The 24,580-nt window shown below is 33.6% G+C and overlaps 1 protein-coding gene across 3 annotated transcripts in view; it reads right to left on the minus strand.

Moving 5' to 3' along the window:
- Positions 1-24,324, minus strand: part of LOC132745643 (protein transport protein Sec16A-like) — a 32,300-nt gene extending 7,976 nt beyond the window's left edge. Inside the window, exons 1-19 of one of the 3 annotated variants that reach the window (XM_060734592.1) lie at positions 24,231-24,324; positions 22,698-22,782; positions 21,751-21,868; positions 21,081-21,298; positions 20,715-20,768; positions 20,116-20,202; positions 17,025-17,129; positions 16,600-16,731; positions 15,942-16,040; positions 14,418-14,556; positions 12,563-12,697; positions 11,688-12,061; positions 8,986-9,090; positions 8,290-8,389; positions 7,157-7,267; positions 6,310-6,318; positions 2,859-2,984; positions 2,064-2,200; positions 1,403-1,444 (exon numbers count right to left, since the gene is read on the minus strand). In XM_060734592.1, coding sequence (XP_060590575.1) covers positions 1,424-1,444; positions 2,064-2,200; positions 2,859-2,984; positions 6,310-6,318; positions 7,157-7,267; positions 8,290-8,389; positions 8,986-9,090; positions 11,688-12,061; positions 12,563-12,697; positions 14,418-14,556; positions 15,942-16,040; positions 16,600-16,731; positions 17,025-17,129; positions 20,116-20,202; positions 20,715-20,768; positions 21,081-21,298; positions 21,751-21,868; positions 22,698-22,782; positions 24,231-24,310 — 2,235 coding nt within the window. In that variant the 5' untranslated portion in view covers positions 24,311-24,324 and the 3' untranslated portion in view covers positions 1,403-1,423. The remainder of the gene's footprint in view (positions 1-1,402; positions 1,445-2,063; positions 2,201-2,858; positions 2,985-6,309; positions 6,319-7,156; positions 7,268-8,289; positions 8,390-8,985; positions 9,091-11,687; positions 12,062-12,562; positions 12,698-14,417; positions 14,557-15,941; positions 16,041-16,599; positions 16,732-17,024; positions 17,130-20,115; positions 20,203-20,714; positions 20,769-21,080; positions 21,299-21,750; positions 21,869-22,697; positions 22,783-24,230) is intronic. The other 2 variants (XM_060734590.1, XM_060734591.1) reach the window with 2 other exon arrangements.
- Positions 24,325-24,580: the final 256 nt, after the last annotated feature.

The following is a 24,580-nucleotide window of genomic DNA, read 5'->3' on the forward strand; positions in this document are numbered from 1 at the left end:
ATAACTCTTAGATTATCAATCCAGAGGCGGCATTACAATAAGTAAGACCAGTTGAGAAATAGAGAAGAGATAGAGAAACTCTGATAACATAAAACATTCAACTAAGATAATAACCTTGTTCATTATTCTTTGAACTTCTTTTGGAATAAGAACTTGCTGAACTATTTCTAGATAAGCTAATCCTATCAAGACCCAGAACTTTGCACTATTCTATTTCTTTTTGTATAATATTGTATTATAATTCCCCTCTTTCTATTATCAAGTTAAAATAGTCCTGTTTAAGTATGTTTTTAGTAGGAAAGTGTAATATCTTTTACATCCATTTACATGTAAAAGTTAAACACTGAACTATCAAAAAAGAAAAGTGCAGCATGAAGACAACAACTTCTCCACATATATGTTATCTATGTACCATATATAAATTATCATTACAGATTTTAGTGTACCAGATTACAAGTGTAAATATAGCTGATAGTATTTTTACTGTGACATGCTATTATTTATCTGTCACCCTAAAACAGTGCCTTCAGAGAACATTTAATTTTATATGTATCTGATTCATTAAAGGCCCATTATGCCCCAGGAATGATTTCATTTTTACCATAAAATCGCGATTCAACGCCCCCACCCACTTTTGAAAACCTCGTGTATAATTTAAACAAAGAAAATAAAAGAAAATTAAGAAACTCTCTTACTAGTTTTTTTTTTAAATATATTTTTTTAAATCTTTATTAAATGCCCCCCTTTTGAAAAATGTGACGCCAACGGAAGCGTTAAATCGGATTTTTACAGTATATCTCAAAAGCTTTCATATTTTATGCACTTTTAGAGTTTCCAAAAAGTTACACACAGCCCAATTACCTGAACCATCTTTTCTTCTGTTACAGTTATAGTGATTTAGTAGTTTGTATGGAAGTCAAAATACTACTTAGTTTAAATCTTGCTTCTTTTGTGACAAATTATTTCACATTTAACCCTACCAAAGATGTAGATATCATATTATCTATGTCTCTGGCCCTACTTCCTTCAAGTAACAAGCACTTAATATGCTCCTAAAACATTATTTACATGTTCTAAAAACTGTAAAAATTTATTTGTTTCTGAAGCATAATGTGCCTTTAAGTAAAGAGAAATTTTCCAAACTTTCTATATGATAAAAAAAAAAAAAATTAGATAAGCTGACGATGGGAAATAAAATAACAAATTATAGAGATAATCTAATGATGAGCAACAAGAAACAATCACCAGCAAATAATTAAGCTATTAGACAAATATGATTTTCAACTATCTGTTTATACATTTACAAATAAACTAATATTATTCAAGGAAAACAAATCATGTCATTCAAAGAAAACACTGTTTTATTATATTTTAAGTTATACATGTTGCTGATGGACTATACCGTTCTTTTGGCTCACTTGATTTAACAAAATATTTCATGACCCTGGAAAAAAATATTTAATATATTTTCCACGGAGAATTCAATACAATTAGTCTCTAAAGCTGTTAACACCTTTTGTCCTTCAAATTCAATAACAAATATAACAATTCATGTCATGTTTAAATTCTGTCTATATATCTCTAGAACATGTTATTCACATTGTTTTATCTAGATGTTTTTTGTCTTTTTTTCATCTCAAACCATTTATCTTTTAACAAATCTAAAACTTAAAATATTTCATATTCTTCTCTGATATTGCTACCAATTAACGCCCTCCCCACACCCTTTTTATCTAAAAAATAACAATTAATGACACTCTCAGTTATGTAAAATTATTTTAAAAAATCCTGTATTATATACTACATCATAACAATGAATATATAAACATATTTTTAAAGCACATTTTTACAGTTCTTATTTCTTATTTCTGAAAAAATGCAAGTCCCTGTAGGTGTTCAATATTAACTTTCCTTTTCCATTACAGACAGAAGCAAATCCCATGCCAACTTAATCAGAACAAAATACAAGCATGCATATATTATAAAACTGAATCCATTCCTCACAACAAATATTTCACACTGAGAAATAAGAAATCCTCATTTCTCTATTTACGTGTACTTACATTTTCAGTCATGGGAGGTAACTGTAGGTTGCCAGCTGGCGTATTTGAGACATGAGAGTTGTCTGCCCCTTGTTGACTAGTTTTCTCTTCAGGGATAGAATCATGAACCTGTGAGGGTAGATCTGTGGAGGAACCCTCTGTAAAAAAATATACATTAGCTATAATTATCATTTTTAATATAGCTTTTATACACATTTCTTGCATTAAACATTTGGTATACTTTGCCTTAATCTTAAACTTGCACTGCTCAAATGTACAATCCCAAAACAAAAAAAGCCTAAAGCATTTGACTGAAATTTTGATTTTTTTTTTAGAACCCCCCGACAGGTCAAGGATTACCTACGAAAGTGCAATCACTTATTTCAGTAGGGTCCTTACCTCAGCAGACTCTACAGACAGCTATGAGATACAAAGGGAGTAACGGGAACCAGTCCCTAGCTCTTATTGAATAGAACCCCTTGGTTCTTTTACATGCCCAGTGTATAGCACTGATACATGCCAGGATTACCTGAGTTTCTTCCCAGTAAAACCTCTAGGTAGGTGGGAAACACTGAAAGTGTCTCTGAAAAATCCCAAGGGTGTTACCCAGGATCAAACCCGGAGCCTCAGGAGTGACAGTCAGTGGTCTAACCAACTGAGCTATCACATCATTATATTATAACACAAGCTAGCATCTGGCATTTTATCACAATATAGCATCTGATATTATATCACAAGCTAGCATCTCACCATTTGATTATATACTGTATGGGAACCAAGGCAAACCAAAGCTAAATTAACAAAGTAATGACATACCTGCATTTCCCATTGGGTTAAATATAGCAGGGGCAGATCGGGAACTAGGTAAAGTATGAAATAAACTTGAAGGCACTTGAGATGTTGTAGCTGGTTTAGGATTCATCACATCAACATACTTTGGACCTGAAATATATAACACCAATTATATAACTAATCTAAAACCATGGGGGCTTCTGGCTCATCTAAACAGAGATTTGTTTGGGGGTTTTTTTGTGTGTAAAAGCAGTGAAAAGTAGAAGTGTTTTTTATAAGAATATGAACGCTGTTGGTAACTAGATCATTTTTCGTGCTAGATGACCAACAGATAATATCATATAACAAATATAAAAGCTCTGTCTGGGCCTTGTAATTTCAGACAAAAGGATTTTTTGAATTTTTACACTTTTGAAAACTTCCTTTTTTTTGCTCTGTGTCATTCTTGTGCAACAGACTGAAACCATCTGAACAACTCTGATCATTCCTGTAAAGTTTGGTTTATGTGCAGTCATTGGTTTCTGAGGTGGTGTTGTTTAAAGTAATTGTTGATGACGCACAATGACAGACACATAGTGAGCTAATAATCTTGAAATGGAAAACTCAAATAAACTATAGCATCAAGAAACTTAAATAGAATTCAGCAATCAGTTATTATTTAAAAATTGTGTTCCTTTTCTGAAGTTTTTAGTGCTAAAAAGCAAAAGTTAATCAAAAGAATTTGACGCGTATCATTCAACAAATAATCAGGCTATTGTGAATAAAACTGAGAAAAAAAGATAAGTCAATGTCTCAGCACTCTAAACAAACCCTAATTATTCTTGAAATACACCACACCCTCTGCTTCCTTATAAAAGCTAACTAATTTTTTTTCCAAAAAAATGATTTTTATCGGCTTTTTCACTTGATTCTATAAACTTTTGAATATTTGACATTCAAGTTAAACACTTCAACATGAGAAAATCAACTTCCAGTCATGATGTTTGTCGGGTCTATCTATATTTAAAGCTAACATTTTAACCAGTTACAATTTAGAACAAATCTCCTGAAAAATTCATGTATTGTAAACTTTATTTCAATATGTCAAAATGATTGGCTAATACAGAGCATCTTCTGTGCCAGTATAAAGATATTACAGAAAACAGTGAACCTTCTCCTAGTATGAATGGTCCAAATGATAGAAAATGATAGACAGAATATGTTCAAAGAAAATGATATGTTGTCTAGCAGGTATAAAGGCTCTAACAAATAGACAGAATTTGCTATGTTACACTTGCCTCAATGTTTAAAGCAGCACTCCTCCAGATTAATGCTTACTTTTATGAACATTTTGAAAATGTATTTAACAGTATAATATTGTATAGTAACCAAAAGGAAGCAACTTACACATTATCAATGGCACTTACAACCCAAGTTAATTACAGAAAGAAGTAAAAATATGCAAAAATTGAGCTTACTGCTTAGTAACACAGTAGAAATATAGTTAAAAATAATGAAATGTTAGCAATTAGTCACTTGAAATACATAAATTATTACTTGAATCTTTCTACTTTTTCAAAAATCTTAGTACTAATTTCTCAAGTTTGATTTTATTCATCTGGAGGTATGCTGCTATAAAGGTTATAATTAAAAGATGGATTATGCCATTCTTTGAACTATAACATTGAATACAATCCAGTTAAAAGGGGAACTTTGTCATTAACACCTGCCCATAAAATCTTAACATTATGTTAACCCATATCCACCATATCCAGCATATATTTCTCTCCTCCTTCATCATAAAGCAAGCATTGTTATTTTATTCTATATTCCCACTATTTATCAATACCTAATATCTCGTCTGGTTAGTAAAACAGGAAGTTATCTGGATTGTCAACTTTTAGCTGAAGTGCATGTGATTGAATTTTGACTATGACAAGGGGCAATAACTCTTTCATGAAAATAAAGGTTTCAACCTTTCATAATAACTACCAATGAAAATTCATCTTATAATATTGGTTACACAAACTGCCTGGACTATATAAGTTATGTGATTCTGTTATATTAAAATAAATGATGTGTTTCCCACAAAGAAAAGGCTATAAATATATATATATAAGGTTACAAGCAGATAAAGTGAGGAGACGATGGGTACATATTATACAGTTTTGTCACAACTTGATGGAAATTATATACAACATTTTGTTTGTTATTCAGGTAACCTAACACTGTCAAGGTCATCACTTTCCTACTTGACTGGAAAAAAGATCTACAATGTCTGGTTTTGTGATATATTATATCAGGTCAGATCCAGCACCGGTCTTGTGATATATCATATCAGGTCGGATCCAGCACCACTCTTGTGATATATTATATCAGGTCGGATCCAGCACCACTCTTATGATATATTATATCAGGTCAGATCCAGCACCACTCTTGTGATATATTATATCAGGTCAGATCCAGCACTACTCTTGTGATATATTATATCAGGTCAGATCCAGCACCACTCTTGTGATATATTATATCAGGTCAGATCCAGCACCTGTCTTGTGATATATTATATCAGGTTGGATGCAGCATCAGTTTTGTGATATATTATATCAGGTTGGATGCAGCATCAGTTTTGTGATATATTATATCAGGTCAGATCCAGCACCACTCTTGTGATATATTATATCAGGTCAGATCCAGCACCACTCTTGTGATATATTATATCAGGTCAGATCCAGCACCACTCTTGTGATATATTATATCAGGTCAGATCCAGCACCACTCTTGTGATATATTATATCAGGTCGGATCCAGCACCACTCTTGTGATATATTATGTCAGGTCAGATCCAGCACCACTCTTGTGATATATTATATCAGGTCAGATCCAGCACCACTCTTGTGATATATTATGTCAGGTCAGATCCAGCACCACTCTTGTGATATATTATATCAGGTCGGATCCAGCACTACTCTTGTGATATATTATATCAGGTCAGATCCAGCACCACTCTTGTGATATATTATATCAGGTCGGATCCAGCACCACTCTTGTGATATATTATATCAGGTCAGATCCAGCACCTGTCTTGTGATATATTATGTCAGGTCAGATCCAGCACCTGTCTTGTGATATATTATATCAGCTCGGATCCAGCACCACTCTTGTGATATATTATATCAGGTCAAATCCAGCACCTGTCTTGTGATATATTATATCAGGTTGGATGCAGCATCAGTTTTGTGATATATTATATCAGGTCAGATCCAGCACCACTCTTGTGATATATTATATCAGGTCAGATCCAGCACCGGTCTTGTGATATATTATATCAGGTTGGATGCAGCATCAGTTTTGTGATATATTACATCAGGTCAAATCTAGCACCAATACATTTTGAAAGTTAGTGAGGTAGCTAGCATGTATAAGTTTACAAATATAAATTACAAGTTATGACAGAGGTGTGATAAATCCAAGGAATTTACATAAAGACAATACTAACCCGCAGAATCTGTGGACAGAAAATAGAGCAAACAAATATATAAACATTATTATAGCAAAGCAAGTTCCTATCTAACATGCATTATATATACATTGTGTATCCATACAATAAAGTTATAATATTAGAAATGTTTCACAAAAGTGATGTAAATGTCAGTTAGGTGATAGTACAGATTGACCTTGTATTTTGATAACAAAGAGTATAACTGGAATCTAAATAATCTGTGCACTGTAAACAATAATGCATGAATTTTTGAATATTTATACCAAGATCAATGAAGTAATTACATGATCAGCAACATAAAAAAAAACAATGTTTTTATAGTTTTGCTTGTTTAAACACCACAAAATGTTTAACGATGGCAGGGTTAGGGTTAAACAAAACTGGTAACAGTCAAAAACTTTCCAAAACATAGGACAACATTCACCAGCTGTAATTGAAAATGAAGATCATAAATTAAAAGTCTGCACAACCTAACATTATTGACAAACATTCATGTGTGTACTGCCACATACACTTGGAAAGCCAGCTGGATAGTTATGTAAAAATTACATCTTTTCTCCCGTTTTGTTTATAAAAATGACTTAGAGTTAGGAACAATTTTGTGTCTTGTTACTTCAGTGCATTCTATACATACATCTATGACATGGAAATTGATTAAGTTAATCTTACATAAGCTATTAGATAAATAAAATGTGCAAAGAAAGTTTATATTGGCGAAAGATAAAGAGTTTTAGGACAACAATAAAGATGTACAAATCTACAAAAGCAGTATTAATAAATATTTTGCAATACAAGTTTACAATATCTATATCTTAACGAGAACAAACATGTACAATATATTTACCTCTTCTCATAGAGAACTTGTTACCACCAGGTGGCAGTGTATCCCTCGAGGGTGCGACACCTGGCGCTGGTCCGGCACTCATTGAACTAAGCTGACTTGTAGATCCAGGACCTACAATAGTTAATAGAAACATTAACATGATGATATAACTTCTATATCTAGCTATATGATTGTTTTGTTTGTTTGTAGTTATTTGATTGCAGTTATATGATTGTTTTGTTTGTTTGTAGTTATTTGATTGCAGTTATATGATTGTTTTGTTTGTTTGTAGTTATTTGATTGCAGTTATATGATTGTTTTGTTTGTTTGTAGTTATTTGTTTGCAGTTATATGATTGTTTTGTTTGTTTGTAGTTATTTGATTGCAGTTATATGATTGTTTTGTTTGTTTGTAGTTATTTGATTGCAGTTATATGATTGTTTTGTTTGTTTGTAGTTATTTGATTGCAGTTATATGATTGTTTTGTTTGTTTGTAGTTATTTGATTGCAGTTATATGATTGTTTTGTTTGTTTGTAGTTATTTGATTGCAGTTATATGATTGTTTTGTTTGTTTGTAGTTGTATGATTGCAGTTATATGATTGTTTTGTTTGTTTGTAGTTATATGATTGTAGTTATATGATTGTTTTGTTTGTTTGTAGTTATTTGATTGTAGTTATATGATTGTAGTTATATGATTGTAGTTATATGATTGTTTTGTTTGTTTGTTGTTATATAATTGTTGTTATATAATCATTGTTATTTTATTATTGTTGTATCATGGTAATTATATGATTGTTGTTTTATGATTGTTGTTTTACATTTGTAATTATATGATTGTAGTTGTGTTGTTAGATGATTTATCTGTTACAGTAAATATAGGCAAGATTGATCAAAAAACATAAATTGTTGAGAAAAATTCCTCAGTGTCTGCTTTTACATCCAATTTCTAAATGCGGGCTAGAGAAAGAACAATAAAACACCAAATGGAGGAGTCATAGAAATACAAACTCAGGGGCATATAACTCAAAGTCAGCAATCTGATCTCAATAATTTCCTCAATATTTATGTATTTGCTACTAAAATCTTTTCAGCATAAAATGAACTGTTCCAAATTTAAAACTGGGCAAAATTCAACAAGTAAATGGTGAATACCTTTTAATTCATGATCTTTCGGGGGCGGGGCCGCAGGTTTCTCCTCCTCCTCACCACCATCTTTATCCACCCATCTTTTCTTCACATCATCCCATACAATCTATACAAATATAAATTCATATATTGTTATCTAAACTTTCAACATAAATCACTCTCATGTCCTAGAATGACCAGTAAGGATGGCATATATAGAAACATGGCCATGACTCCAGTAAAACTTGAACTTAACAATTCCTGAATTGGGTCACAGACTCCTAAAACATTGTGATTTCATTCCTCTTGTAACTCAATTATATTACTTTGTAATTGATGAGTAATGTTTTAAAATATGATAAACAAGATCAACAAGGAAAGGCGACGTTCAATTAACGCAACAGTAAGTAACAGTACCCGCAAAACTGCCAACCCTCCTTCTGTCAGTCACCAATCTCATTACTAATATTTTCTTGTTAACAACTTACATTATATCACAACATAACTATGATAAAATAACAATCTGACATCCCACGTTATAATGACATATTTTATGTCACGAGAATATAGTAAAATCTTATTAATCTTCTACATTATCAACAGTTTAATTTTCTTATATTAACAATGAAAAATCTCTTAATCTAACACTAGACAGCACAAAAACAGGAATATTTTATTTCACAACTACAGCAAGATTTATATGAGTAAATTAAAACAACATACAGAAGGTTCTTTATCATCCGGTAGCTTCATTTCATTCTTACGAGAAAACAATCCTCCAATCTTAGAGAGAAATCCACCACCTGCCGCCGCTTTCTTTGGCTGAGACTACAATATAAATAATAACAACATCTAATTGATATGAGCCGCGTCATGACAAAACGAACATAGTGCGTCTGCAACCAGCATGGATCCAGACCAGCCTGCACATCCGCTATCAGTTTCTCTACTTGTAATAGGGTTGGTAAGCAAACAGCATGGATCCTGATCAGACTGCGCGGATGCTGGTCGCAAACGCACAATGTTGGTTTTGTCATGACGGGGCTCATATAATAATCATAGTATACTAGTAATGATCACTAGCCACGTGGGTTTAATTATAAGTTTTCATTCATAAAAAGACAAAGGCGAAGTTCAGGTTTAAAGAATGTATTTAGGTATACGTGTACCATGGATCACTTGAATCACATATCAAATTCACAAAGCACATATAATTAAATTATCAGTGTGTGAGTTTCATACAAGTAAGTCATCATTTACAATAACAAGAGGGCCATGATGGCCCTGAGGTAGCTCACCTGTATATAGGCCCCCCCCCCACCCCCAGGCCAATTTTTACCCAAGGGCTTTTATTTGTTTATTTGAACAGACTTGGTAGACACCCATAAGAAGAAGTTTCATGCTAAACATCTAAGTTCTAGCTCATTGGGTTTTTTAAAAGAAGATTTTTAAAGTTTTTACTATACACATATAGTTAAAAACAATGACACCCCTGGGGCAGGGCCAGTTTTGACCCCTCGGGCTTTTATTTGAACAAACTTTGTAGATATTTACTTAAAGATGTTTCATGCTTAATATCTAAACTCTAGCTATTTGGGTTTTTTCAAAGAAGATTTTTAAGTTTTTGCTATACACATATAAGGAAAATCAATGACCCCCCCGGGCGGGGCCAGTTTTGACCCCAGGGCTTTTATTTGAACATACTTGGTAGACACCCATTAGAACATGTTTCATGCTAAATATCTTAGCTCTAGCTCTTTGAGTTCTTTAAAAGAAGATTTTTTAAGTTTTTGGGGCGGGGCCAATTTTGACCCCAGGGCTTTTATTTGAACAAACTTGGTAGACACTCATTAGAAGATGTTTCATGCTAAATATCTTAGCTCTAGCTCTTTGGGTTCTTTAAAAGAAGATTTTTTAAGTTTTTACTATATGCATATAGGGAAAATCTATGACCCCCTGGGGCGGGTCAATTTTGACCCCAGGGCTTTTATTTGAACAAACTTGGTAGACATTCACTAGAAGACGTTTCATGCCAAATATCTAAGCTCTAGCTCTTATGGTTCTTTAAAAGAAGATTTTTTAAGTTTTTACTATATGCATATAGGGAAAATCAATGACCCCCCGGGGCGGGGCCAATTTTGACCCCAGGGCTTTAATTTGAACAAACTTGGTAGACACTCACTAGAAGATGTTTCATGCTTAATATCTTAGCTCTAGCTCTTTGGGTTCTTTAAAAGAAGATTTTTTAAGTTTTTACTATATGCATATAGGGAAAATCAATGACCCCTGGGGCGGGGCCAATTTTAACCCCAGGGCTTTTATTTGAACAAACTTGGTAGACATTCACTAGAAGATGTTTCATGCCAAATATTTTAGCTCTAGTATTTTAGCTCTAGCTCTTACGGTTCTTTAAAAGAAGATTTTTTAAGTTTTTACTATATGTATATAGGGAAAATCAATGACCCCCTGGGGCGGGGCCAATTTTGACCCCAGAGCTTTTATTTGAACAAACTTGGTAGACACTCACTAGAAGATGTTTCATGCCAAATATCTAAGCTCTAGCTCTTAGGGTTGTTTAAAAGAAGATATTTAAAGATTTTTCTTTCGGTTGCCATGGCAACCAGAGTTCTGCATGGAATTAAATTCTTTGAACAATTTTTAAAGGTGACCACCAAAGGAACATTCCTGTGAAGTTTGGATGAAATTGGCTCAGTGGTTTATGAGGAGATGTCATTTAAAGCAAAAGTTTACGGACGGACGCCGGACGAAAAGCGATCACAAAAGCTCACCCTGTCACTTTGTGACAGGTGAGCTAAAAATGCTTTGTTAGTCAACTTGCATGTACAATTATAATCATTTACATATAATATTCTCCATAAAGACCTTCTAAGAGATTTTCATAATATCTCCATAGTAGTATAATCTTCAAGACTGGCCGATACCACCTTGCAAGATTTAACCTTTCCTGAGATTCAATGAGTCTCCGGCAAAGACATCAACAATAATAGCTACCATAGCAACATAAATGTCAATCAAGTTACAGCACATACACACATGTTGCAGTTTAAACATTGACTAGCTCCCTTTTTTAGAACTGATTATTAAACAGATATAAAGATAAAAAATTTAAGTCATAAAGGTGGAAAATTCATACATCTCTAGACTCTATTTTCTCAACGACTAGATGGAAAATTTATATAATTCATATATTGGGAAGAGACCATTTCCACAACCACTGTATTGATAAATTTAGAAATCGAAGAGAACATCGATTTACTGATGCCATTATTTTGCAGTGAAACTTTCCTATAATTTGATGAAGTCATTAATACTGAATAGCTAGTTCTATTTCATATTCAAAAAGTATATTGTTTTTTTTAATGTTTTTTTTTCAAAATTTCTGTAACGAAGGGAGATAATCTTACCAAACTGTCCTTATTATTATCCGACTTCTGTTTTTGTTGATGATTATGATTACCACTTGAGTTACGATCTCGTCCAACACCACTTCCTGTACTCGTTTCAGACGTTGTTCGCTTCCTTAACTTTGGCGCAATTATTTTTTGCTGAGTCGGCTGAAGGTCAAATATACTTGGTGCCGGTTCATGAAGTCCGGCTGAATCAACATGATCCTCCTGTTCTATACCGTTATCCTGCGGGAAACTTGACGTTGATGCCAGACTACCGCGTTTAGCCGAGTCGGATGATACAGCCGATGTTTGACTCTCACCGAGATTTACGTCGGCAGGAAAACCATGTGACGCATGATATTGTCCCGTATTTTGATCCCAATGATTGCCTGCCATTCCACGAGAAAAAATATAATTTAAAATTAGAAATCTTACAACCAAAAAATTGCATTATACACTTCATTATAAATACTATTACTATACATCACATAAATATATTCCGTTTTTTACATGCGTGTCAATAATTATTGATCTTAAAAAGAAAAGTATTCTGTCAATGTAAGCTTGAATACTGTACAGATCTCATTTAATTTCTCAACTAATAACTGTCATCATCTCTTAATAAATCATTAGATTTATGTAAATACAAACTTGTTAACTTGATTTTAGCCAGTGCTAGTGGGTGTGAGGGTTGTTGCACTTATTCATTATCCCTCATGTACATAATAAATCAAACTGAGTCTGCAATTTTCATGTAACTTTGTTGTGATTAATGCTTCAGAAGGATCACTTTGTTACCAGATTTTTTTAGAAGTAAAAGTGAAGCTAGCGTATTATTTGATAGACAAGTCATACACATATTTCAAATTAATATGGAAATGTTCACTAACCATATTGTGTAAAACTGCCAGCAGTTTGATGTTGATAGTTGTTATCTGTGTTTTGATTGGTCGGTTCAATATTAGGATGATTCTGATTGGTTGATTCTACAGACTGTTCTGGCCACTGTAAATTACCCTGTTGACCTGAATTTATCAAATACACAAGTTTATCTAATTTATTTTATTACTATATCAAGTCATTTCAACACTGGTAAGGACACAATTACTAACTTACAATATAAGTCAATTTTTCCCCATTTATATACATTACTATGATATACAGTCAAGACTGCCCGAGTGACCCCCTGATTACATTACTATGATATACAGTCAAGACTGCCCGAGTGACCCCCTGATTACATTACTATGATATACAGTCAAGACTGCCCGAGTGACCCCCTGATTGCATTACTATGATATACAGTCAAGCCTGCCCGAGTGACCCCCTGATTACATTACTATGATATACAGTCAAGACTGCCCGAGTGACCCCCTGATTGCATTACTATGATATACAGTGAAGACTGCCCGAGTGACCCCCTGATTACATTACTATGATATACAGTCAAGACTGCCCGAGTGACCCCCTGATTGCATTACTATGATATACAGTCAAGACTGCCCGAGTGACCCCCTGATTGCATTACTATGATATACAGTCAAGACTGCCCGAGTGACCCCCTGATTGCATTACTATGATATACAGTCAAGACTGCCCGAGTGACCCCCTGATTGCATTACTATGATATACAGTGAAGACTGCCCGAGTGACCCCCTGATTGCATTACTATGATATACAGTGAAGACTGCCCGAGTGACCCCCTGATTACATTACTATGATATACAGTGAAGACTGCCCGAGTGACCCCCTGATTGCATTACTATGATATACAGTGAAGACTGCCCGAGTGACCCCCTGATTACATTACTATGATATACAGTGAAGACTGCCCGAGTGACCCCTGATTGCATTACTATGATATACAGTGAAGACTGCCCGAGTGACCCCTGATTACATTACTATGATATACAGTCAAGCCTGCCGAGTGACCCCCTGATTACATTACTATGATATACAGTCAAGCCTGCCCGAGTGACCCCCTGATTACATTACTATGATATACAGTCAAGACTGCCCGAGTGACCCCCTGATTGCATTACTATGATATACAGTGAAGACTGCCCGAGTGACCCCCTGATTACATTACTATGATATACAGTCAAGACTGCCCGAGTGACCCCCTGATTACATTACTATGATATACAGTCAAGACTGCCCGAGTGACCCCCTGATTACATTACTATGATATACAGTCAAGACTGCCCGAGTGACCCCCTGATTACATTACTATGATATACAGTCAAGACTGCCCGAGTGACCCCCTGATTACATTACTATGATATACAGTCAAGACTGCCCGAGTGACCCCCTGATTACATTACTATGATATACAGTCAAGACTGCACGAGTGACCCCCTGATTACATTACTATGATATACAGTCAAGACTGCCCGAGTGACCCCCTGATTACATTACTATGATATACAGTCAAGACTGCCCGAGTGACCCCCTGATTACATTACTATGACATATTAAGTAGGACAAAGACAATTTATGTAAACTGTAAAATTATGTAAACTGACTCTAAGAAATCATCTTGCATAGCTGCTACAACCATCAAAAAAAATAAAGTTTGACCAAAAAAATCTTTTAAAAAATGAAATGAATAAACAGTGACATTTTGCAATTCCAACTAGTTGGAAAGCGGGTTCAAGTACAAGAAAATTGGGTTTTAGCACAAAGCATGTTTGAACTAAACTATCATAAACGGTTTTTCATAAACTGGAAGGAAAAAAGTCAAACCATCAGTTATCTGCCCTTGTTGCTGGTATGGTACATGTCCCTGTTGTTGTAGGTATTGATTGTCTGCCCCTGATGTCACATGTTCCGAACTATATGGTTGTGCTTGTGAATTTTCAAAACCATTACCATACTGTGTCTCCTATAACAACAGATGTTATATGAAAACTTGATCAGTGATTTAAGGAAAAGTATTTTGACAGGTTTATTAATGTATAAATAACACATGGGTTTGTGGTCAACAGTAAAAATATCATCCCAAGGAAAATACTGTAATAATATATATTTCAACAGTATTTTCACGAGGGATGATATTTTTACTGTTACTCACAAACCCATGTGTTATTTTTTTTTATTACCCTGAACAAATCATTTGAAAATTTCAACAAAATCTAACTGTAACAAAATTTAACCAAAAGTAACAATAAATCAACTATCCTTACCTTGCACGTTGAAAAAAAACATGTGACCAGATTTTTATACTGTTAAAAAGTAGTTACAGGGTAACGATGAAAATTTCTTAGTTGCATGGTACACTTCCTTTAAGGTAGACCATGGGTAATGCATTACCTCCACTTTGAAGAGTATTCAAATAGGCTAGAATCGCTTGTAAACTACATTGAAATTGAGGGGTGTGGGTTCAATCCCCAGAAGGGGCAATTTTTTTTTCTTTCTTTTTTTCTTTTTAACATTATTTATGTATCTCTCTGATCCCTTATGGAAGAAAAAAAGTTTGATTTAAATTATATAATTATTTTAGGTATTTTTTTTTGCTAAATAATGCCAAAATTTATAGCAAACATGATACCAGATATTTTCAAAGTTCGATAAAATAAAAACTACACGGTAAAAGTATTTTATATTTCGCATGATCAACTAATATACCTTTGTGAAAATTTAGGCAAACTTTGAAAACAGACCCTCATTTCGATAAATTTTAGGGATATTTTGAATAAGGCATTTTAGATAGGGAAATGGTAAAATTAGTGTTAAAAGTGGGTGGGGTAGGGTAACATTATTATACGTATTAAGAACATTTTGTTTAGAAACAAACATTTTGCTTGTGTAATGTGTTACCTGAATGTTGTTATTTGTTTCTTAACAATGAGCAATAGAAAAGCATTTTTTATAATGATGATATTACAGATTATTTACAGTTTCCTCATTTCTGAAAATAAGCCCTTCTAATGGCAAAGTCTTAGTTCAGAAATATATCCATAAGTCATAAACCACACGGTAAATTTTATTTAAATTTTGCATACAGGTGACATTGAAGACATATAACTGTCCTATGTTGTCAATTTTACAGTTCCTTATGGTGCCCATTACCCATGGTCTACCTTAACAGCAAGAACAACTCCCAGTGGCCTATGGGATATTAGCATTACAAAACAGGGAGGGGTAATAAAAGATCAAAATGTTAAAATCCATGTAAACACAATCTACCTTTACTATTGAAGTAACCATATATGCAGCATCTAGTATTATATATGTTAACTTGTATCAAACAATCAAACAATTATCTACCTGATACTGTACCTGGCTGTCTACGCTAGGGTGTTGTTGTTGTTGATAATTTTCATGTATACTTGACATCTGACCATTGTTTGTCATATACGACGCCTCCTGTCATATATATATAGAGGATAATGAATATATGTTGGTTCTATACTGAATTTATTGAATGAGTGTAGGTTCCTATACTGAATTTATTGAATGTGTGAAGCTTAACTATATTCTATTCATCACATTCTTAAAATAAGGACAGTTTATAGTAATAAGGGACCATTCTTTTACCGATATGCTTATATTGTAACACTAACAATAGTATAATACATATGAACTTACTTCTGCCTACTTCTTGTAATAAGCATCTTATATACTTTAAATCCAGTATTTAACCATTATAAAACACAAGTCATATTCTTTTCTGAAGCTCAATATGTGGGTCTAGCAATACTAGGGTAATATGACCCCAGGTATGATTTTAGACATGAACAAGCACTTTTGTAAAACACCTAGCTTTGTATAACTAGCTGGATTATTTCTTCACATGTAAAATCTTCAATTTTTTTTTTTATTTACAAGTTAATTTACAGCAGTTACTTCAGCATTTAGCTCCTACTCTGTTAAGAAATGTATTTTAAAAGAAAGTATAACTTGAATATATATATAGGAAATTTACCTGTGCATACATGGTACCGTTGTCAGTTCCCTGCATATACATGCCAACTTCTCCACTGTCACTACTCGCTGTTGTACGACCTCCGTAAAATGCAGGAGTTGCGGACCCCGACGCAGGCTGTATTGCACCTTCCTATTAACATATAAATATTGACAGTGAACTATCTTATGTCGTCAATAAAGTCTGTTTTTGATGGGTTTTTATTACTGTATTCTACATAAAGTAAGTTGGGTGGTTGGAATACATAAAGTAAGTTGGGTGGTTGGAATACATAAAGTAAGTTGGGTGGTTGGAATACAAAAAGTAAGTTGGGTGGTTGGAATACAAAAAGTAAGTTGGGTGGTTTGAATACAAAAAGTAAGTTGGGTGGTTTGAATGTCACGGCTGGTGGAGTACATTACATTAAGTCAATAAGGTAAAATTACCTCAAATTGCACGAGTGTTGTATGTAAAGCACGAAGCCAATCTGGGTCAGCAAAATCATCTTCTTCTAAGTTCTGGGGTTGACTAAACTTTAACTGACTGGAAAACTGTAAAAAAAAAAAACAACAACAACAATGACATATTAGGATGTTAATTAAAAAGACAAGAGGGCCATGATGGCCCTGAAGTCGCTCAACTGTATATAGGCCCCCGTAGTTGGGCCAGTTTAAACCCCAGGGTCTTATTTGAACAAACTTGGTAGACACCCATTAGAAGATGTTTCATGCTAAACATCTAAGGTCTAGCTGGTCAAGTTTTTTCTTTACACATATAGTTAAAAACAATGACACACCTGGGGCAGGGCCAGTTTGGACCCAAGGGCTTTTAATTGGACAATCTTTGTAGACACTTACTAGAAAATGTTTCATGCTTAATATCTGAACTCTAGCTATTCGGATTTTTCGAAAAAGATTTTTAAGTTTTTGCTATACACATATAAGGAAAATCAATGACCCCCGGGGTGGGGCCAATTTTGACCCCAGGGCTTTTATTTGAACAAACTTTGTAGACACTTACTAGAAGATGTTTCTTGCTTAATATCTAAACTCTAGCTATTTGGGTTTTTTCAAAGAAGATTTTTAAGTTTTTGTTATACACATATACGGAAAATCAATGTCCCCTAAGGCGGGGCCAATTTTGACCCCAGGGCTTTTATTTGAACAAACTTTATAGACACTCACTAAAAGATGCTTTGTGCTTAATATCTAAACTCTAGCTATTTGAGTTTTTTAAAAGAAGATATTTTAAGATTTTGTTATACACATATAAAGGAAAATCAATGACCCCCAGCGCGGGGCCAATTTTGACCCCAGGGCTTTTATTTGAACAAACTTGGTAGACACTCACTAGAAGATGTTTCATGCTTAGTATCTAAACTCTAGCTATTTGTTTTTTTTCAAAGAAGATTTTTTAAGTTTTTGCTATACACATATAAGGAAAATCAATGACCCCCGGGGCGGGGCCAATTTTGACCCCAGGGCTCTTATTTGAACAAACTTGGTAGACATCCATTAGAACATGTTTCATGCTAAATATCTTAGCTCTAGCTCTTTGGGTTCTTTAAAAGAAGATTTTTAAGTTTTTACTATATGCATATAGGGAAAATCAATGACCCCCTGGGGCGGGGCCAATTTTGACCCCAGGGCTTTTATTTGAACAAACTTGGTAGACACCCATTAGAAGATGTTTCATGCTTAATTTTTAAGCTCTAGCTCTTTGGGTTCTTTAAAAGAAGATTTTTAAGTTTTTACTATACGCATATAGGGAAAATCAATGACTCCCTGGGGCGGGGCCAATTTTGACCCCAGGGCTTTTTTTTTAACAAACTTGGTAGACACCCATTAGAAGATGTTTCATGCTAAATTTCTTAGCTCTAGCTCTTTGGGTTCTTTAAAAGAAGATTTTTTAAGTTTTTAATATATGCATATAGGGAAAATCAATGACCCCTGGGGCGGGGCCAATTTTGACCCCAGGGCTTTTATTTGAACAAACTTGGTAGACACTCACTAGAAGATGTTTCATGCCAAATATCTAAGCTCTAGCTCTTTGGATTTTTCAGAAGAAGATATTTAAAGTTTTTTCTTTTGGTTGCCATGGCAACCAGAGTTCTGCATGGAATTAAATTTTTTGAACAATTTTCAAAGGTGACCACCAAAGGAACATTCCTGTGAAGTTTGGATGAAATTGGCTTAGTGGTTTATGAGGAGATGTCATTTAAAGTAAAAGTTTACCGACGCCGGACGGACGCCGGACGAAAAGCGATCACAAAAGCTCACCCTGTCACTTTGTGACATTGAGCTAATAAAAAAAAAAAAACATAAATAATAATAAAAATCTGGATACATAGTGATGCCTCGGAAAGATTAATCACAACCAAATTACATGAAAATTGCAGACTCGGTTTGACTTGAGTCTCTACATGAAAAAGAAGTGAGTGGTCTGTGTTTTATTTATAACCATCTGATTTGTCAAATAAAGATTAAGAGGATGTTTCAACAGTCAATTATATATCAGCAAACATTTACTTTAAAGGAATTTGGAGAATTGTAAGGTTAGAATATAACTAATACAAGAGCTGTCCGTAAGACAGCGCGCTCGACTTTTTTATTGCTTGCCAATAAAAAAAGTTTTTGCAGTAAAAGGCAATACAAGAATCTCTGTATTTTTAAAGTGAACAATGGCCATGAGCATTAAGATATTTAGTGAAGAATTATTTTACTGAATTGTGTGATACCCTTGAACACTGCAGCAAAGTTTGAAATGTTTAAGTCAAAACATTGACAGTTAAGGGCCATAATTCAAATAAAATCTTTGACAGAATTACCTTCTCCTGGACATGTTTGGGAATCATGATTGTAAACAAGTATTCCAACTTTCAAATTAATATCTCAAACAGTTCAGTCAAAAAGTGGACTGGTACTAAAAACTTAACCAAGATTCTAAGTCGATAAAAGGCCTTAATTTTTAAAACAAATCCTTGACAGAGTTACCTTCTCTTGCGTACAGATGGGGGTAATGATGTGAAATAGCATTAAAAGTTTCAAAGCAATATCTCAAAGGGTTAAGGCAATAAGTGGATTTTACCCATATTCAATGTATTTTCTAAGTCAAAAAGGGGCATAATTCTGTCAAAAACCTTGACAGAGTTATGTCCTCTTGTCTGTTGATGAAGGTCGTGATGGTAAACAAGTATGGTCAGTTTCAAAGCAATACCTCCAATGGTTTTGAAATAAAGTGAGGTGGTACAAAAAACTTAACCAAGCTCAATACACTTTCTAAGTCAAAAAAGGGCCATAATTCTGTCAAAAACCTTGACAGAGTTATGTACTCTTGTCTGTAGATGGAGGTTATGATGGTGAACAAGTATGGTAAGTTTCAAAGCCATACTTGTAATACTTCTGAAATAAAGTGGGGTGGTACGAAAAACTTAACCAAGGTGTGACGCCGACGCCGACGCCGGGGCGAGTAGGATAGCTCCCCTTTTCATAGAAAAGTCGAGCTAATAAGAACGTATGATAAATATATGTTACTTACATCATATACCAACTTGACTAGAATATGTGGGAAGAAGGCTGGGTTTACATTTATATATTTTGAGATCACTTCACAATATTGCAGTGCCTGAAATCAAACATGAATATTCATATATTAGGTATGAAATACCAAACAAAAAAACAACAACAAAAAAACACACACACACAAAACCCCATTTAACTTCACACTTCAGAGATTAAACTATGTTTAACTTCACACTTTAGAGAAACTTCACACTTGAGTTGAAATAAATATATATTTTAGTTAATTTGTGATATCATAAACCTTAAGTTAATTTATGATATTATAAACCTTAAGTTAATTTATGATATCATAAACCTTAAGTTAATTTATAATATCATAAACCATAAGTTAATTTATGATATCATAAACCTGAAGTTAATTTATGATATCATAAACCTTAAGTTAATTTATGATATCATAAACCATAAGTTAATTTATGATATCATAAACCATAAGTTAATTTATGATACCATAAACCATAAGTTAATTTATGATATCATAAGCCTATCATGTATGTATGATAATAATGACCTTATAAACAAGTATATTTATATAATTTATATATCAACACTTACTTCTTGAGCAAAACCATAGTCAGCCAGTCTCGTAGCATACAGGTACTTAAATGTCTGGAAAATAGCATTTATATATATATTATAATAGTAGAATGTTCAATGGTCATGTATGTATGTACAGAGTGGTCACACTATGCATAGCTCTAAAAACAAAATAAGCTATTCTTCTGAAAATTTAAAATGTATCAAGCACAAACTTTTTAAATTGAAACATAATACTAATAAGTTTTCTCAAGTAAAAAAAAAGAGATATTCCTAAAACTTTAAACAATTCATGAATTCAAAGAGTTCAAAAAGGTTGCTATGACTGCTTTTTTATGCATAAACTTCGCAAAATATATATTAGACAGACACACAGATATTTACCTGAAAGTTTATTAAGTTAGTCATCAAATTTCCTAGTGATATAGCATACTCATAAATCTCTGTACATTGTATAGCCTCATCTGTCGCAAAATATTGTAATGGTAGGCCATGACTTGAGCCCACCAGTACAATCTTTGAAGATTTTTTGTTGTACGATCCAAAACTTGTCTGGGACATCAAGTAACAAAAATGACTTGCATGTAAAAATCCTCTAGAAGCTGAAACAGAATATAAACACAACAATAAAATAGTAAACAATCATTTAACTGAAATCATATCTATACATGTATTTATAATATTTGAACAATTTAAATGGTTCAGGCATTCTGTAAATATTTCTAACTTTACTGGTGGAGGATATTCATATTGCATTGCTTCACCCACCTAAAACCATCAACCTTTACAATACATTCTTGTACAAATACTAATCTATTTCAATGATACAACTTTTAGTCTTGTTCATACTTGCCATAATTTCTTGCCAACATTTATTATTCTTTGGAAATGTGTGCTGACTGACTGAATAGGGAGCAGAGCAGACCATGATGTGCCGGCCGACCTTGGTCGACACTGGTGCACCGACCTCCGTCTACATTGACCTAGGTTTGCACTGGTCATACCGACCTTGGTTTGCACTGGTCCAGCAAGCTAGGGCTTTAAACAAACATACCTAGTGTATCTCCCAGAGTTGTTATAGATTTCCTGTCTAGATCGGGTTTCTGAGAATGGTTAGACAATATCATAGCTAGATGTGGCCTCCAGTCTCCCCATCTTTCCTCCGCTACACACTGTTAATATATATGTGTACTTCATTATAATAAATCAACAACAAATTATATTTATCCATTTTATAAATTTCATAGTAAAGAAAAGTTTCTGCTATGTTATCTAAAGAACGTTTTTTTATTGATATTTTTAATCTGAAACTAAATACTACATAATGATGTTACTATTTTTAGATTTTGTGTGTACACGTGTATACACAAACATTGTCGTTACTATGCAACATTACCTTTGCCCTGATCATCATAAGAGAAACCGGTTGGCAAATCATTAAATTAGTTACTTCATGGACTGCCTTCTTTGTTTCGTTTTATTAAATGTCACTTTTTTCAGGCACTTATTCTTCTTTTTTTTTTGTATTTCAATATATATAAAATTGACATGTATATTAATTTGCTGGGTTGGATTTCATGTCACAGTAACACCATTAAGATAAAGATATTACAGTTCAGTTTTAGTAAAAGAATGGAGCTATTCGCTTTCATACACTTATTTCAGGTTCAAATGAGAACCTAAGTTGATCACATTTTTCAACATGTTCCAGTTTCAGATCCTCACCTTTCATGGTTTAATGCTTAGCTACATATAACATATTGGTTGTCTCTCTCATATTTCACTAGTCAGACACAGTTAGGCAAATTTTAGTCAGACACAAGCAAATTTTGTCAAAACACTACAACCTTTACACAAGAATATCTCATGACAGATTCAATATCTCTAGCTGATACAACGTATTTCTTAATTTTCTTTTTCTCTTTTAATCATCACATTCAACAGCTGCCAAGTTTACAGTATTTAACATGAAGTTATAAAATGATATATATATTAACATACAGTAACAGCGGCTGGTTGTCGTCCTGACATCATCTGATACAGTGTCTGCAGGGGGTCGTTCATACGCATTGCTACGTTAGCAAACCTGTCAACAATACAAATTAACAGTCTAAAATTTCATCTTATCATTGGAAAATAATCACTTTAATAGAAATGACAAAGCTAGAAAAGTAAAAAAAATCTATTTCAAGCTTCCGTCACCGTGACCCCATTGTCTTAAGCAACCTAGAGTAAATGTTCCAAGCAAAGTAATTATATCACATATATTAAAATATATTAAAACTAATAGTCAATAAATGAGGTCAAATGCAAAGGTAAGTTATAACTAGAAATGTGTCATCATGCCACGGATGCCCCCGCATGCAGCCAAAATTTCAGATGTTATAATATTTAGTTCCAAATTTGTTTGCACAAATTATTTTTTTCATTTTAAGTTCAAAGCCCTTAAAACTTTTCAATGTTAACACAAACCATTTTCATACAATGTTCAAGGCACTGAAATTATTCAGTCTTAACCTTTTGAAAAACACATATTGCATATTTGTAGCCAAAATAATGGCTACATACATTTCCACAAAAGTATGAGTGCTGAAACTGAAAGTTCAAAATTTTTCCAACATTCAGGAAAGATAAGATAAATCATCGAACCATGACCAAATTCGAACTTGACCTGTATTTTCTCATGACATATCCATATGTCAAATTTGAGTTGAATGTGTGCAACCGTTACTAAGATAATGAACGGAAACTGATGATGACGGAATGACAGAATGACGGAAGGACAGAATGACGGAACAGGGTAACACTATATGCCCCGGCCATTACATGGCGGGGGCATAAAAATCTATTTTTAGCATCTGTGACCTAATTAACCCTCATCAATTTTAAACACCTTTCAAGGTCAATGCATGTTTACAACTAAGGGCCTAGTGCTTAGGGGTGTAAGGGATGTTGCACCTTTCAATTATCTCTAATGAACAGTCTCAATCAAACCATGTCTGCAACATTCATGTTATTTTGTTGTTGTCATTGTTTATGATGGTTCTCCCTAGTTGCTTTATCTACCAACCAACAAACAATATCCACTTATATAAATAAAAAAAACCCATTACACTTCATTTTACCTCTTCTATACGTACTGTCACTCAGCACACACTAACAGTTCATATACATAGGATATTGAATGAGGGTAGGTTTGATACTAAATTTATTGAACGGGTTGAAAAAAAATCATATTATGCGTGCCTCTGGCGAGCATAATATTGTTTTATCCAACAAGTTCAACAAATTTAGTATTGAATCTACAGGAATATAATATTTTATTTATTACATATTCAAAGAAATAACAGTTTACATTTAAAACACGTCATTTTTCATTGATGCACCTGTATTGTCATGCTAACACTAGCATGCTTTAACACTATAGCACAAAGGACGTAACATCAAAGTGTTATTACACTAGCGTATATAGTTCTTATAAAATGGCTTTATAACACTCCTGCACCGCGGTTTATGTGATAAAAGATAGTTTACCTCATCATAACATTGGCATGAGCTCGACTATCCATCTTACTGGCAAGGAATAAAGCATGTCCCCATAGGTTATTCTTCATTGCCCAGTCTAGAGCATCCTGTAATATTTACAACAATATTTATTGATTCAGATTCATCATTTTTAACCAAATATAAATGTATATAAAGCACCTTTCTTCCTTCTATACTAGAGGCCTTTTAAGGGCTCCTTCCTCTTGTGAAATTCTTTAAATTCTTTAAAATTATGCTGTTTTTCCTTAAAATTGAATTTACATCAGGTATTTTATTTCCCTTTAGTTTTTCAAAAATCCTGTGTTACTTCCCCCCAATTTCAGAAAGAGGGCCCTTCT

Source organism: Ruditapes philippinarum, unplaced genomic scaffold, assembly GCF_026571515.1.
Source record: "Ruditapes philippinarum isolate M1 unplaced genomic scaffold, ASM2657151v2 ctg5493_1_1_1_1, whole genome shotgun sequence".
Classification (NCBI taxonomy): domain Eukaryota; kingdom Metazoa; phylum Mollusca; class Bivalvia; order Venerida; family Veneridae; genus Ruditapes; species Ruditapes philippinarum.